Here is a 15,438-nt window from a genome sequence, read left to right as displayed (position 1 = left end):
GCCATCACAACAGGAGAAAAGGAAGTAGCCGACGCCAAGCGTGATTTGCAACAATTTATTTTGAAGGTACAGAAAATAGAGCATTATATAGAAAGGTTGTATAAGCAGGTATAAAATATGACAAAAATTTGGCAGGTTGAGGCTAGTGTAAACATTGACACATTTGGGCGTGTTGTTCGAAGCTCTTGCGGATCCAGTACTTCTTGGTTCGAGACTATTTGAAGTGAGTATTTGTACTGGACAGGGATGATGACGTAGGTTCACTGAAAAGACTCTTGAAATTGCACATCGCCGTCCTAAATCTCCGCCCCAAAAGTTTCGCAAGAACTGTTTGGTCCAACGTCGCTTACATTACGCTCGCTTAAAGTGGTCCAGAGAGTAGTCCAGTAAAGAAAGTGCGCGCCATCGTGAAATGTCGCTCTGAGAAGTCTCACGGCTCTGTAGGCCGCTATACGACACCTCTATACCCTGCAAACTTACCCTGTGCCAAGAGACGACACAGCTGCCATGTTTTCCAACAGTACAACGCGCGAAGCCTACACTAGCTGCCATGTCGTGCATTCGGCAAGCAGAGCCACGTGGGAAACGGGTGGCGCACAAGAATGAAGAGAACCTACACTTTGTTGGAGGGGATAATACGTCGTTCCTTCGGCTTTGTTGTGTTTCTGATATATTTATTTCTATGAGAAATAAATAAATATATGTCATTTATATGATAAATTTATGATGATAGTTGAGGACGGTCGCTGCCGAACACATAAAAGTGACATGCACAGGCGCTAGGATACACCAAGCGCATCGACAGCGATTGTTCTAGCACGATCACATATGCGAGCACACTCTGGTGAACGGAATGTTGCTTGCAATATAAACGTGACGGTTTCAATTACGTTTTCGATGCGGAAGCGAAAAAAGAATAGAGAGTGAGAGAGGGCAGTCGTGAAGTTGTTCTGATAACCTCACCGACTGAAGGAAAAACTCGCTATCGCTCACTGCAGAGGAAGGTCAATAAGGCTGTCGCATTTCCAAGCAGCTGCGTTGGTTTCGTTTATCAGCATACTAAGGCAATTCATCCTCCAGAATTAGGAAACGGCTAAAGAAAAAAAAAATATGAGGGGGGGGGGGCATGCTAGAAGCCGAGTATCGAGCCAGTTGGTCGCCGCGGTGACAAGTTCCGCGATCACGGAAATAAACGCAGTCTTTGCGAACGTTATTAAAGCCCGAAAATGGACAGCAGGCACCTACTGCCAATTGGGCTGCGACGGACGGCATGGCATGGCACGCAGGCCCTATACAGTTCAAATGGACACCAGGGTCTCGACCGAGGATCTCTTGATGATGACCGGTTCGACAGGCACGTCGTTACGGTCGGTCTTCGTGTTCTCCACCTTGCGAATCACGTCCATGCCGTCGATCACCTTGCCAAAGACCACATGGTGGCCGTCCAGCCACGAGGTGGCTACGGTCGTGATGAAGAACTGTGCGCCGTTCGTGTTCTTTCCTGCACACGGGAGAGGAAGAACGCAGCAGAGGGGCCACTGTCAGACGTTGCGGGGCCACAACAATCGCTGCAGCAATTTCAAAGAAGAGAAGTGTTTAAAAAATCCGAGGTCTTACGAGCCAAAACAACGATATAATTGTGAAGCACACCGTAGTGGTGGACTCCGTACTAATTTTGACAACCTAAAATTTGTTAAAAGCTGCGCACCTAAATTTAAGTACACGGTCATTTGCTCATAAACCGTGGGGGGGGGGGGGGATATTTTAGATACTGCTGAATACCGCCTTGTCTGTTTCTTGAGACAATCACAGAGAAAGCCAACCTCCGCAGTGCGTTGGGATCGCAGATATCACCGAGTCCTCAAACTTCATTCATTGTCCCGTGTGAATACACCTAGATGCGAATTTCCCAAAAAACATACATTGCAAACAGTAAACGAAAAAACCTTTTTAATGCAAGAAACTCGGTTGCAATGTGATCGAATTTAAATATCTTTAAGTGCACCAAGGACGCGGTCACAGGACGGCTGCGTGCGAGCGCTGTCACATTGAGTTTGGTCGGTATATATGCTTACCGGCGTTGGCCATGCTGAGCGTGCCAGGTCCCTCGTGCTTCAGGGCGAAGGTTTCGTCGTCGAAGTAGCGGCCGTAGATGCTGATAGAGCCACGACCTTCCTGCTTCTGCACGTCGCCGCCTACAGCACGGAGTAACCAAAGCCAGTGGCGTGAGCTCTTTGCTACGTGTCTTCAACTCACGGTCCAAAATGACATTTTCTAGAAAGGTGACTTACTGGGCCGAGAAGTTTCATTAAACCGCTATAACGTCGGATACGTGAGCATACGAGACACAAAAGAGTTTACAGTGCGAGTCCTTTTGTATAGTTTCGTCACGATGGGCCCTCTATTCCTCCACGTCGCGAGCCACTTATCTCACGCTTACTGTTTTTCAGCGAGATTCGAGAGCAATTCAGCACTGGTATTCGAGGAAAGACTATGCCTCTTAAGGTGCATAAATATACCTTGAATCATAAAGTCCTTGATGACCCTGTGGAAGCCGATGCCCTCGTACTTCAAGCCCTCGTAGCCTTCTCCGGCGAAAGCGACGAAATTGCGCACAGTCTTTGGGGCCACTTTCCCGTACAGGCCGATGACGACGCGACCGACGTCTTTATCCCCGATGGCGATGTCAAAGGTCACCTTGTGGGTAATCGTCTTGTCCGGTTGAGCCTGTTCACGAGGAAAGGTACCGCTAGTCAGTAATGGAACACATTTTTTGGTCCCGTATAGCATCAGATGCTCTTAGGAAATCCTACGGTACCAATTAACCTCTTCATCTTTTTGAAATATCTACGTCATGCAAGGGCGTGAAATGCACAAAACAGCGAAGCCAAACAACTAGAGGGGCTCTGACCCGTGAAGTGTCAGAGCAGTTCCGTGCCCGAGCTGAGCGCTTGATAAATTATGGGTACCAGCAGTCGGTGATCACTCCAGAGGCCGAAGGTTTGCTTAAAACTTTTAAACGTGGCCACCTCAACGCACACTGATGCGCAACAAAAGGAGGGGGGTAAAATAACGAAAAATGCGCAATGATACCATACACACACGGTGTATCGCGCAGGATTAAGATTGGAAACACCGCCAACGTCGTGTTCTCAGTGCCAAATAGGCTTTCTATTTCTAGTCTGTGCCAAGCCAGCTATACCGGAAAGCTAAGAAAGCTGGGTGAACGACAAAGCACAAAGCTCTGTTTAGAGCACCACAAATGTGGTACATGCGCTACCGTTAACGTGCGGGAAAAAGTACATCGGCCAAAAAAGTCTATGTATGAATGACCGGCTGCGGGAGCACGCCGACAATGCGAAACGGCAATGCGGGCCATCTTAGCCTCCACTGCAGAAACTGCAGTTGCAAGCCCCAGTACTCGCAATGCTACGGAGCAAGGAGCGCTCGGCAACTGACAAGAGAAATAATAGAAGCGGCGAATATCGCTAAATTGGGGGACACGTGCTTGAGCGCACCATCGGTTGGTTTAACGAATAAAAAAAAAATTATCTTAAACACAAGCCGTGAACGACTCGGCGGAAAGATAATAAAAACTCCATCCCTGAATCTTATAGTTTTCAGTCGGCTCTTATTTCGCAATGTTCATTGTATGCAATGCCAAATGTGACAAATGCGCTTGCGTAGGCTTTTGATCATCCCCGTATGAGTGTCACGGCCTGGAAATAAATCTGTTTGAAGTTAGCACCTGTCTTCGCCGGTTATCACACAGTGTTTTTCTTGTGTTGTGCGCTAGATGCTGAAATGGAATATCAATACGCACAAACTTACTTAATTCAACTAAAAGGGCACTACAGCACTTTTCAAACAGTCAGAAAACGTTGCGGATCTGTAGTCAAGGCTCCTGTGAACATGTGAGGCAATTACTACACTGCATGCAGCAGAGAATTCAAAATCTCATGCTGAAAACAGTCACATATAGCTTGTTCTTTCCTTCGCGATGTCGTCACAACTACGCATGCAGCAAGCTAATTTCGCGTACAGTGCGACGGCGGACAATGTCGGTGGCTACGTTATCCATCCTCGTTCCGCTTTGTGCGCGTCCGCATGGATGCCCCTGAGCGCGCATAGAGGCCTGACCACACGAACGCGTTGCAGCGCGTGTCGTTTAGACTAGGCGCCGCGCCCTCTGCCTATGGAGAGTGAGGGCGCGCAGCTTCGTATAGCCTCGCGCCCTCCCCTTCCATAGGGAGAGGGCGCGACGCCGAGTCTACAAGCCACGCCCTGCAACGCGTACGTGTGGTCAGGCCTTGGGCGCGACGCCGACTCTACAGGCCAAGCGCTGACGTGCTGCAACGCGTCAGCGCATGGCTTGTAGACTCGGCGTCTCGCCCTCTCCCCATGGATGGAGAGGGCGCGCAGCTTCGTGTAGCCGCGCGCCCCCTCTCTCCATAGGGAGAGGGCGCGGCGACGCGTCTACAAGCCACGCACCGCAACGCGTACGTGTGGTTAGGCCTTTAAGAAGATGAGTGCCCGTACGTTCAAACCTCCCCCAAACGTTTACAGTTTATATATACATTTACAGCGTGGCGCCTCGGGTTGCATTCTGAGTTGTTACAAATTGTCGGAACAGAACGTCTTTCCTCCTTGTCATAACGCATGAAATTTCACACGAGGATTCCCTCCGGTTCAGTGAAAACATTGTTGTGTGTATATATATATATATATATATATATATATATATATATATATATATATATATATATATATACATACACACACACACACACACACACACACACACACACACAATGAAATGCTAACACAGGACCCGGCAGTAAAAGTTCAAAAACACCAAGCACATAGGAAAAATCGCACGGAAAGAACTGACGTTTCGGCCGCAGGACCGGCCTTCGTCGGAGTCCGACGAAGGCCGGAACGTCAGTCCTTTCTGAGCGATTTTTTTAACCATATATATATATATATATATAGACATACGCACTTCCACTTGCACGCACTAACACACTTAAAGTGGGGCTGCACACCTTCCCGGTAAAAAGTCCCGTCTACGGACCTGGCTCAGTTTATTTCAAGCGAAACGCGAGAAACCTTCCCTTGCTGCAGGACCTAGAGCACTGCACGGGCCGATTTTTCCGGCCCGGGCCCGGCCTGAAAACGCCATGCTCCGCCCCCCCCCCCCCCCCCCCCCCCCCCCCCCCCGTGCCCGGCACGGTGTCCTTAAATGTGGCCCGTACTCGGTCCGGGCCCGAAAGGTTTCGGCCCGGCCCGTTTCAGCTAGTTATGCCTTGAGCATAAAGGAGGCACTGTCCAACCTTCGGTTATTGTGAAGATACCTGCCGCACACAACATATTTTCTAGAGATAGTTTTAGGAAATTAGGAAATTCTTTCAGTGTCACGACTTTCACTGGTACTGTGTATACTTTCGGTTAATTACGCCCGTAACACTCTTGCGAAGTAATTGCACGGCAATATAAAATATAATTGGAGTCATAGCTGGCTGTTTCATGTACGCACGCAGTGCTAACCACGAAATCTTATTTTTGAATTTCAAAGAATGACTACAAAATATAATACCTCCATAAAGTGGGAAAAAAAACATAACCGACATTTTTAATTTGAGTCTACATCAATTGCATACGAGCTAGGCTGTTGAGTAAAAGTAGCAAATCTCCTTGCAAACTTCATCTATTGCACAATGCAATGGAAAAAAAAAAAACGTCCTGTAGCTGCTTCTGGGAGGAATACACCAGGCTGGGCAACGTTACGTAAATTAAAGCTGTCGTGTTGACTCCTCGGCAGGCAAATGCACCCAACGTACACTACGTTTTCGTGTTCAAAACAAGAAGGTTCTTTGTCCCACCCTTCTTCCTTGAGTCACCGCCACCGCAGTACCATAGATCTGTCAAAGCGAGGCACACACGTTAGCAAGCGAGCCACCGTCCTCGCTGTTCCCTGAAGATGGCTGTCTCATCGTCTTCGTGTGACCGCCTTCGATCTTTGAAAATGTTACGCCTTAAAGCAAGACTGGACTAAGGGCTTCCAAAACAATTGTCTATTAGAGCGCCGAAGTGAATATACACTAATATACATATATACACTAATCTAGGCAGTTCACCGATACACGGTATCCAAGAACGTCTTTCACTCCCTATAATGGTTGAAACTCATATTAGGCGTTTCTTGAAATTACGTGTAGCATACCGATGGAGCAAAATCGTAGACGTCTTGTACTGTGCAATTTCTATGCACGCCAATGCACTCCAGGTGGTTTAAATTACCCGGAGCCCTCAACGACGGCGTCTCATATAGCCTGGGTCGCTTCGGGAAGTTAAACCCCACAAAACAACAAAAACAAAGCCAAACAACGTACACACGCAATTATACAGATACGTATGAGACCCGCGCCCGACCCGAGCCCGGCCCGGGCCCGATCCAACAATCCCTTACCCGGCACAGGCCCGTGCAGTGCTGTAGCAGGACTTACAGGATAAGCACTTTCTGCGTCATTTGAAAACTGGTATGAGATCACCCTCGTCAGTATGTATATGTACAAAGTTGAACTTAAAGCGCAAAAAAAAAAAAAGAATACCGGACAGGACGAGCGCTTTCTCACTTTTCGCAACTGATCTGTCGCTATCTATGCCAGAGGCGTGCGCAGGGTTTCCCATTAGGGAGGGCGAAGATTCATCGCAGCGCCCCCCCCCCCCCCGCCTCTTACTAAGTCAATGCACGAGGCAGATTTCGCCCCCCCCCCCTCCTAGGTGAATAGGGGGGGGCAGCCGCCCCCTCTGCAACTCTCCCCCCCCCCCCCCCCCCCCCCATGCGCACGCCTAGCGAGGATCTATGCCCACATAATGCAAGACCTGTAGCAGAGCGCGTGCTTTATATCTTACGCTTTCACTATTAACCTGTGTGTGTTAACCTGTATTGGCGGTTTGGGATGCGCTCGCGCGATGATGTATGATTTTGTGACCTGAGTTAACGGACACGATTAGAGGTGTGCACGGGCTCCGGGTAGCCCGAAAGCCCGACCCGGCCCGCGGGCCGGGCTCGGGCGGGCTGACTTATTTTCACCTCGGGCCCGGGCCGGGCTCGGGCTACTTGGAGTTTTATCGGGCCAGGCTCGGGCCCAGCGCAAAGCCCGACTCAAGCCCGAAACATAGAGAATGAGCGGCAATTATTTTCCAGCACGCATACAGCGCCTTTTCCGCGACCGCCCTTTACCGCTTTTCCTTTCCTTTCACTACTTTAAACAAAACGGGAGCAGGTAAAGCACTGCCTCTGTTGCACTCCGACAAACACAGAAGTAACACCACCTGGGCTAGTGACGGCGCCACGCAACTGTTCGCGTTAGATTTAAGGCCAAATCCCATTTGAGTGAAAATGGACGCGACAGCGACCCGACGTAGATCGCCTTCGTGCAAGCTGACGCTTGCATGGGTATACCCATGGAGGAAGGAGTACTAAGGAGAGGCCCTGACGTCATATTCGTGAAGCCTCCACATCGCAAACACCCGCATCGCCTCCTAGCGAAGAAGCACCGAAACATTTCGCGATTTCCGTCGCGACGTTTGCAAGCGCATGCGCGCATTGCGAAATTTTGCAGATCTTTTTCTGTTTGTTTTTCGCCGTGCAAGCGGTGTAGTCGATTCACGCATGCTGCTCTTTCTGTGTGTTCTTTAGCGCAAATCGCGTGCACTGCGGACAATACCGGGTGTCACTTTTCATGTGTACGTATACGTTGGCTTCATTGCTGATCACTAATGCATGGTATTCGCGTGCGAAGCTCTCGGATGTGCGCTCTGTTGCTTGTTACTCATTCTGTCAACTCAGAACTCATGTGAACTTTTGTTTTTGGCGTCTGACGCGCCGTACATAACATACGCTGAAGGCATCGTACGTTTTAGAGGCTGTGTCGTTCAACGAAAGGGCAATAAACTTTGGTTCGTATTATCGGATTACGTGATGTATGTATTGTTCGGTGTGCGCTCGCTGCGTGCTTGTGTTGTGTGCGCACTGGAATTACAAACTTTACGTGCACGATCGCGTATGCAATACAGCGGTGTCTTCTTTTCGACGTGAAGTTACGTCAACTATAGGTTAACGTTGCGCCGAATAGCTACTGCGCTCATTCCATATACACGAGCAAAGAACCGCTAATCGAGCAATAGATCGGGAAATCGGGCTACGAGAAAGGAAAAGAAAGATCTAACGCCCAGCAGAATGCGTAAGTCACTGCTAGGTGAGTTCGCATACGGTGATGGAGGGGCTGAATGTTTTTGATTACGGCACGTACCGGTACTTTCTGTACTGTTGCACAAAAACGCTCCACAAAGAATTTCAGCACGCAGTGCTCGGGCCTGCCACGCACGAACAGCCTGGTAAACGTCCGCTTGCAGCGTTTGACTACGTGCGAACCGCACAATACGCGCTAAGTTTACGCCGGGACTACAAATCTGAGCAGAAGCGAACCACCGCGGAGAGCACGCCGCGGGGCGTCTGCTGTTTTGTTTGCCCCATACCGGTTTGTTTGCCCCATAAATCTGACGTCACTTCCGCCACACTTTTCGCAATGCATTGGCATACGATAGGGCCTCTCCTGAGTTTTCCTTCCTCCATGGGTATACCCCATACACGTGAACACCATTGTTGCTGGCACGAGGCCGTCTACTTGTAATTTGTAATCCGTGTAATAGAGACTGCTCGTCGTGTGTCGTTTGATCATATTTCATATGCTGAATAAAATGCCAAATTACCGGAAAACGATGTTTTGTTTTCGCAGCGACCCTTCAAAAAACCGAGCCGGGCCGGGCCGGGCCCGGGATTGTGTTTTCTTACGTCGGGCCGGGCCGGGCGGGCTCGCAGCCCTTTGCCGTCGGGCTCGGGCGGGCCTTCGACAAAGTCAGCGGGCCCGGGCCGGGCTCGGGCTCGGAAATAAGGCCCGTGCACAGCTCTAGACACGATTTCCGAGATTAAACTTTAGTTTCATGTAGCGCCCGTCCTGTCTGGTCTTCTTTCTTGTGTCCCAGTTTTTTTTTTTTCTTTGCGGTTTATGTAGATATATGAATGCATACAAACTCGTCCAAGTTGCAGTTGTTGTAGTATCTACAAGCTTTCCATTGTCAGTAGCCGCATAAATGCCCTCGGTAACTTGCTTAATTAGCGCATTTACCTAATAAGCCATAATGTTTAAGCACTACTTGTCTTCTGACGCCAGGCGTCCCGATTACTCGGTTTTATTTTCAAAGGGACAATTTTATCTTTAAACACCCCGCATGCAGCATAGCAAGTGCGGCCGCTTAAACTCACGTCTGAGCTGTCGTTACGTGAAGCGTCGTCGTCACATTTTTAAGGAATGAAAAGCTGTGTTTTTGGAAAACTGTGCGAGTCACGTTGGCTTGTAAGCGATATGCACTTGATAAAGTAGTATGCAAGCGAGCCAGAAGCCACCTGGCGCCGTGCTGACTGCTGTGACTTTAAAAGCAATCGTAAGTAAGCTTCTATTTTAACTTAGCACTGGTGTAAGAACGACCTGGGGCTGCGAAGCGCGTGATCCTGCGTCAGTTTCCTTCCACCGCCTCGCGAAAATAACCAAAGCCATTCTGCTGACGGGAGAGAACGCAGGCCTAAGACGAACTGTGGTTTGAGAGGACTGGCCCCGACTTCGTACCACCGATGAGTTAATATTGTGAACACACACACACACCCTTTGTGCCCCGTCCTTCACCCCCTAAATATAGACTTCGAAAAATGCAGCCCGCGCAGACGCCACGTTGCCAGCGCCTATTTGTTGTTTCACGGCGATAGCTGTACGAGGCACCGGACGAAAGTGCTCAGCGTGCGGATGGTGCGCGAGCGCAAGCATGAGAATCTCACTATCACATTTTGCGATTGAAAAACTGCTAGCTTCGTTACGTTACACATAAATACTTGTTCAGCTGGGTTGCTCGAAGAGGGGGACAATATTTGCACAACAAAATCGAAATGCCAAGCTCGAGGCTATAGTTAATAAATTCAACTAAGAAACTCTCGTAACTTTTGTCATTATAGGACGAATATTCCCCATCTGTGAATTGACGTGCTTAGGTATACACTCGCACACTGCCATTCGTCAGTTGCAATACGCGCACTAAGTTGTTAAATCTAAAAGTTTATTCATGAATATTTACCATGGGTTAATTATGAGTCGTTTATTCGCACAAATAATACTCGCGTCAGGCCCTGACGAAGACAAGCCCACTTGTCGAAACGTTGGCTTCATCAATATTCCCTGTTGAACGATTTTATAATCACTTCAAGCCTCCATGGATGTTCCCCTGAACTTCTGTGTTGTTTGGATATGGTTACGAAGCACATCGTACTGGGGGACACGTGTGACTAACATTGATCACCTGGGGTTCTTTCACAGGCCCACCATAGTAAACGGGCGTTTCTGCACTCCGTCCCCATGGGTGCGGTCGGAATCGAAGACACGACCTCCAGCTCGGCAGCGCAACGCCACAGCCAGTGAGCTACATGCAGTTGGTTGACACATCCGCCATTACTGGAGTAGCCGGGGGGGAGGGGGGGGGCGTTACCCCCCTCTCTCTCTCTACGCCAGTGCAGTAGAGGACCTCGTACATAAGAGCAAATATCTGTTACGCGCTATCTGTTGCCACCATCTCTCTGCTACCCTTTGCGTGACTCTACCTTCAGCGTCAACGGCGCTTCCTACGTGGCACCGAGCGACACATCCGCCATTATGCGCATAGGCTGGCCGCTAAAACGCGTATGCTTTCGAAATTTCGCATATTCCCTACTAGCTCGACACAGCCTGCTTTCCCCATCGTGAAAGGTATTGGCCTGTAGCACGATCCTGTACTGGTCATTCTTATCTTGGAAAACGAGATTCCACATCGTCGCGCTTTTTTTTTTTTCGTCTTTCGATATTTTGATATTCTGTGAGGGTGCACAGACTATGCAACAGGGGCGTAGCCAAGGGGGGGGCTGGGGGGGTTCAAACCCCCCCCGAAATTTTTCAGTTTTGCTTGCGTATATAGGCATGCACACATACAAACGCACGCACGAACATACATAAAGTATGGTTGAACCCCCCCCCCCCCCCCGAAAAAAATTTCTGGCTACGCCCCTGCTATGCAATATCCTTTCTCAAGCCACCAGCGTTTTTTTTTTTTATTCTTTCGTTGACGATTCCGATATATCATCGCCTTTCCCGTATTTAAGTAACAACGCTGACTAGACATGGATTAGATACCGCGCACTTCGACTCAGCTCTATGCGTAGCAGTTGCAGACTCTGCAGCTCCCATTACCAGAGGAGAGCCGAAAGATCACAATCACTAGACTATCTAGCGGCATTCAAGGCCGAGGCGCTCACAGGCTAAGGAGACCTAACACCGCAGATGATTTCGTCACACCTACGCGCAACGAGATTGCTTGCGAATGCAGGACAGAGAATATCGCCGAAGACGCGGTGGCTAAAATTGGAGAAAAAGAAAGCACTGCATGCTCAGAACTGAGCAAACAGAACAAAAATGCGAGGCAGAGTTGAGAGGTCCGGGAACGCGTGGTCAGACGCATGGGCAAATTTCGGATGCAGACATACAGCGGCGAAAACTTTTTTTGAGCAGACTGTGTAAAAGAATTTCTCTCTACTTGAGGCAGTGCATATAGTAAGCAATAATTTGAACATCAGCATAAGTAAGAAAGGAGCAGGGGCTGCCCCGGCCATTTGCGAAGTCCCTGCTAGCTTCATTATGCTCGCGTCAACAAATAACCTGAATAACCTGAACAAATTGGTAAGCACCACTGCGGTGGACCACACTGCGGTGAACACGAGAACGCGGGTTCAAATTCCTGGCGGCGGCGGCATTCTGATGGGGGCGGAATTAAAAAATCGGGGTGTTCGTTATAATGAATACTTTGTGGTCCTTTCGGACACTCCTACCCAGCCTGGATCCACTACGGCGTGTCCCATCGACATGTGTTGATTGGGCGAGTTGGTTGGTCATACTTGAGCCAGTGTAGCGCATCACGGAAAATGAAGACACGGCTGTCCTTTCGTCTGGCCGTTCCGTGATGCGCTATACCAGTTCAAGTGTGTACCGTTGCTAGCTTCGGCGCTTTATAACCCAATCATTTTAAATTAAATGGCAATAATTGTGGCCACGCGGCTGACTCGTCACAGAGAAAGTTAGTCTGGAGAGAGTGGCCCAGCGACGCCGACACGCGAGAGTTGTCGAAGAGAGGGGGCGGCCGCCCTCGGCAACGGGGCAAGGATCCGCCCGCGCTTCCGTCTTCTCCGGAGCGGCGCCTGGCCTTGGACTCGCTGTCTGAAAACGGAGCCGATGAGCAAGGCTGAGGGAGCAGAGGCCGTGCAACATGGCGCTGCAGCACACTCAAAGCCTCCCGGCGACGAGAGAGGAGGCAAGGGGTGCAAGCAGCCTTTCGCCCAGGCGGCCATTGGTGGACGAAAAAGTTATAATGCCACGTCTTGCGTTCAAATGACACGTTTGGACCCGAGGAACAAACCTCGCATTTCCCGTCCTGGCCTTAATAATTTGACGTGCTCTCTCTGCCTTCTTCGCAATGCACGTATAAAGCGCTCCTCTCCGCCAGTGCGAGAAATAAATAAAAGAAAACCGAATGCATGGGTTGCCACTGCGCGCTTGCCACAGAGCAGGAGACATCTGTAATCAGACAAGATGATTCTAGCAATCGGGACAATTGAGACGTCCTGTTCTCTGTCCCCAAAACCTAAGAACCTATTTGCAAAAACCGGTTCGTCTATCGAGGACTGCGCCTGCTGCAGCGAAACGATTGCACAGGCATCAACTGCGTTGCCTGGAAAAAGACAATGATTAACACTTCCGCTACAAATGAAAGAATTGCTCATGTGTAGCGAAGGCCAAAGCTAAGAATCAGTTTAGCTCGAGGTCAATATTTTTTTTTTTTCGTTAATTAAGAGAGATTGTGAACGCTCCATGAAAGGCAGACCTCTGTGAAGAAAGAATGAAACGAAGAAATACTCACGCATGCTACATTTCCCAGCAGCGCCGTCAGCAAGACAATAACGCAAATCGTTCCAGACATGACCTGTTAGGAGCTATGTCACTTTCGCAAAAAGTCTAAGTGCTTAATGAAAGGCAAAATTTCGCACGTCAGGTCGGCTCGCTTGTCACCCTTCAACTCGCGAAGCAGACGCCCAGACCCCAGACGCTGCGATGGCGGGCGCGATGAACCAGCCGAACCCTCTTTTCGTGTTTTGTTGCTCGTAGCTCTTAAAATTTTAGAAAACATTAACAAGAACATAAATAAATTTTATACTAGCAAACAAAAATGAGAAACTAAGTAATCTGTAAGGAAATATTCAAACTCGAGTGCATTTGCGAAAAAAAAAAGGAGGCATTTAGTTTTGGTTTAGTGCGCAACAAGGATTTGGCAGGCAACCATGTGAAACGTCGCTTTTGTTTTGTTTTTGCTTTCTCGGGGAAGAAAAAAAAACGAGAAGTATGGAGGGAGAGAAACCCGTGTGCGTCTGCAGAGCTCCGTAGGTTCGTGCGGTGTTTTGTGCAGCAGTGTGCAGCCTGTATTTTCAAGTAGGAATTCGGCTCGTTATCTCGCGTAGCGGTTGAAAGTATCGGCCGCGTCGCAGTGGGGAACAACATCGTCGACACATACCCTCATGTCACGCTTGTGTGGCGCATTGCTGTCAGGATCGTGCCGTCGTGTCTCAAGTCCGCGGTGTCCGAGTCCAGGGACCGAACAGGCAGTTCTACTCACGTGAAATGTCAGCGGCCGTCAGCAATGTGCAGTCCAACGACGGATCCAAGCGCTACGTTCATTTCAGCGGCTACCACCGTTTGCATGGTGCCGCGAACCAGTCATTGCAGCCTGCCAGGTACAGGATGCACGCTCTGCGCTACACAGCGACTGCCTTACAGACTGTCGGCCTCGTGTTACTCTACTACTGCTTCTCCATCGGTATAACTTTCTACCAGAAATGGTTCATCAAGGTAATTGATGTTTGAACCCCTCCATGTTGCACGCGGTAACGTCTTCTGTGGTAAGCAGTTTAGTTTGGCCGCTGGTATGTTACAACAGCTGATGCCAGAAACATTCTTGTCAGAAATGTTTCGGGCAATTATTGCGACGCAACACAGACGGCGGAGTTGGACGCTAGGTTGTGATATACAAGATTTGTTCGCTGTGTTGGTTGAAAGAACGCGCTTGCGTATCATACGGTATGTGCACTTGTGTAACATTGCGGACATAAATCGATGTACGAGAAACAATCTGTTCATGACAGTATCGAATCTGCCGTGCATATGGCTGTACTCTGAAGTGGCACTTGCTGTTTTGTACAGTAAGATCAAAAGTAATTTTGTAGGAATGCAAAGTGTGTTTTGCTGCGACACCGAAAGTGACGAGCAATTGTTACCGGCTTCACTGGTTGACTGCGGAAGTAGAGCCGCTGGTTGGTGCAGTGATCGTACGCTGGCGTGGCACAGCATGTGGACAATTGCATTGACTCTATTAACGAGTGCTGGCCTTGTTTCCGGTGCATAGGGACGTTCGTGTCAAAGCAGCTTGATGTGTAGAGATCAAAATTGGAACGAACAGGGTTAGCTCGGTGTTTCACCTTTTACACTGGCACTTCGTTTGTGCCAGCGATCGTTCTACGGATCGGTCGGTGCCCTCCGTTGACTGATGTGATCCTTTCGAGTAAAATGCAGTAATGAAACCGGTCATAGGATTCCCGCCATTTGCAGTGCGTGTATTGTCATCAGTAGGCAAGCTACCTTATCACAAAAATCGTCTCGCGCTGCAGCTCGAGTACGCGGGTTCGATTCCGGGCCACGGCGGCCGCATTTCTTATGAGAGCGGATACATTTAGGTGCACGTCAAAGAGCGCCAGGTGGTTTAAATTACTATGGAGTCCCCCATTCCGGCGTGCCATCGTGGCTTTGGCACGCAGAACCCCAGTTTTGAAACCAGAGGGGGGAGGGTAGAGAGAGAGGGTCTGTGATGTCGGTGCGTTCTTATTGCGAATGTTCCCCCTTTCTTTTTTTTTTTTTTTTTCCTTTCGCATCCGAAGTTGCAGTGGCTGTAATGAAAACCTCTTCGGCAGAGAAATTGAATGTTTGACAGAAGAAAGAAGAAATCTTTCATGAGTAAATTTTGCCGATTATTTCTCCAGCTTGACCAATATTGTCGAAGAGAAGCCACAGCTACTTGCGCAGGTTGTAGCTTCTTCAGCGCCTTGTGATCAGACGAGGTGGCAAGGTTGTGGTTTTATATCAGTCCAGACAGTTCCGCTAAGACACTAAAAGATTATTTTTTATTGTTCTGTTTCTTTCATTATGATTTGTTCAGAGTTACATTATAGTCTTCTAGAACAATGGAACATGTGTCTGA

At 49.1% G+C, this 15,438-nt stretch overlaps 2 protein-coding genes across 5 annotated transcripts in view; one reads left to right on the top strand and one right to left on the bottom strand.

The window, feature by feature from the left end:
* Positions 1 to 41: 41 nt before the first annotated feature.
* Positions 42 to 13,249, bottom strand: LOC119373352 (peptidyl-prolyl cis-trans isomerase B). Its single transcript, XM_037643379.1, has 4 exons — positions 13,054 to 13,249; positions 2,520 to 2,727; positions 2,076 to 2,195; positions 42 to 1,501 (listed from the first exon to the last, which is right to left on the bottom strand). Exons 1-4 carry the CDS (start codon positions 13,111 to 13,113, stop codon positions 1,299 to 1,301), a joined length of 591 nt encoding a protein of 196 aa, XP_037499307.1. The 5' UTR covers positions 13,114 to 13,249; the 3' UTR covers positions 42 to 1,298.
* A 266-nt stretch (positions 13,250 to 13,515) lies between these two features.
* LOC119373329 (solute carrier family 35 member C2) overlaps positions 13,516 to 15,438 on the top strand; it is a 41,516-nt gene continuing 39,593 nt past the window's right edge. For all 4 annotated transcript variants that reach the window (XM_037643360.2, XM_049419832.1, XM_049419837.1 and 1 more), the window contains exon 1: positions 13,516 to 14,036. In XM_037643360.2, the coding sequence (XP_037499288.1) occupies positions 13,809 to 14,036 (228 nt within the window). In that variant the 5' untranslated portion in view covers positions 13,516 to 13,808. The remainder of the gene's footprint in view (positions 14,037 to 15,438) is intronic.

This window comes from Rhipicephalus sanguineus, chromosome 1 (genome assembly GCF_013339695.2).
Source record: "Rhipicephalus sanguineus isolate Rsan-2018 chromosome 1, BIME_Rsan_1.4, whole genome shotgun sequence".
Lineage (NCBI taxonomy): Eukaryota > Metazoa > Arthropoda > Arachnida > Ixodida > Ixodidae > Rhipicephalus > Rhipicephalus sanguineus.
The sequence above is the reverse complement of the archived record's forward strand: the minus strand, read 5'-3'. Positions and strand labels throughout refer to the sequence as shown.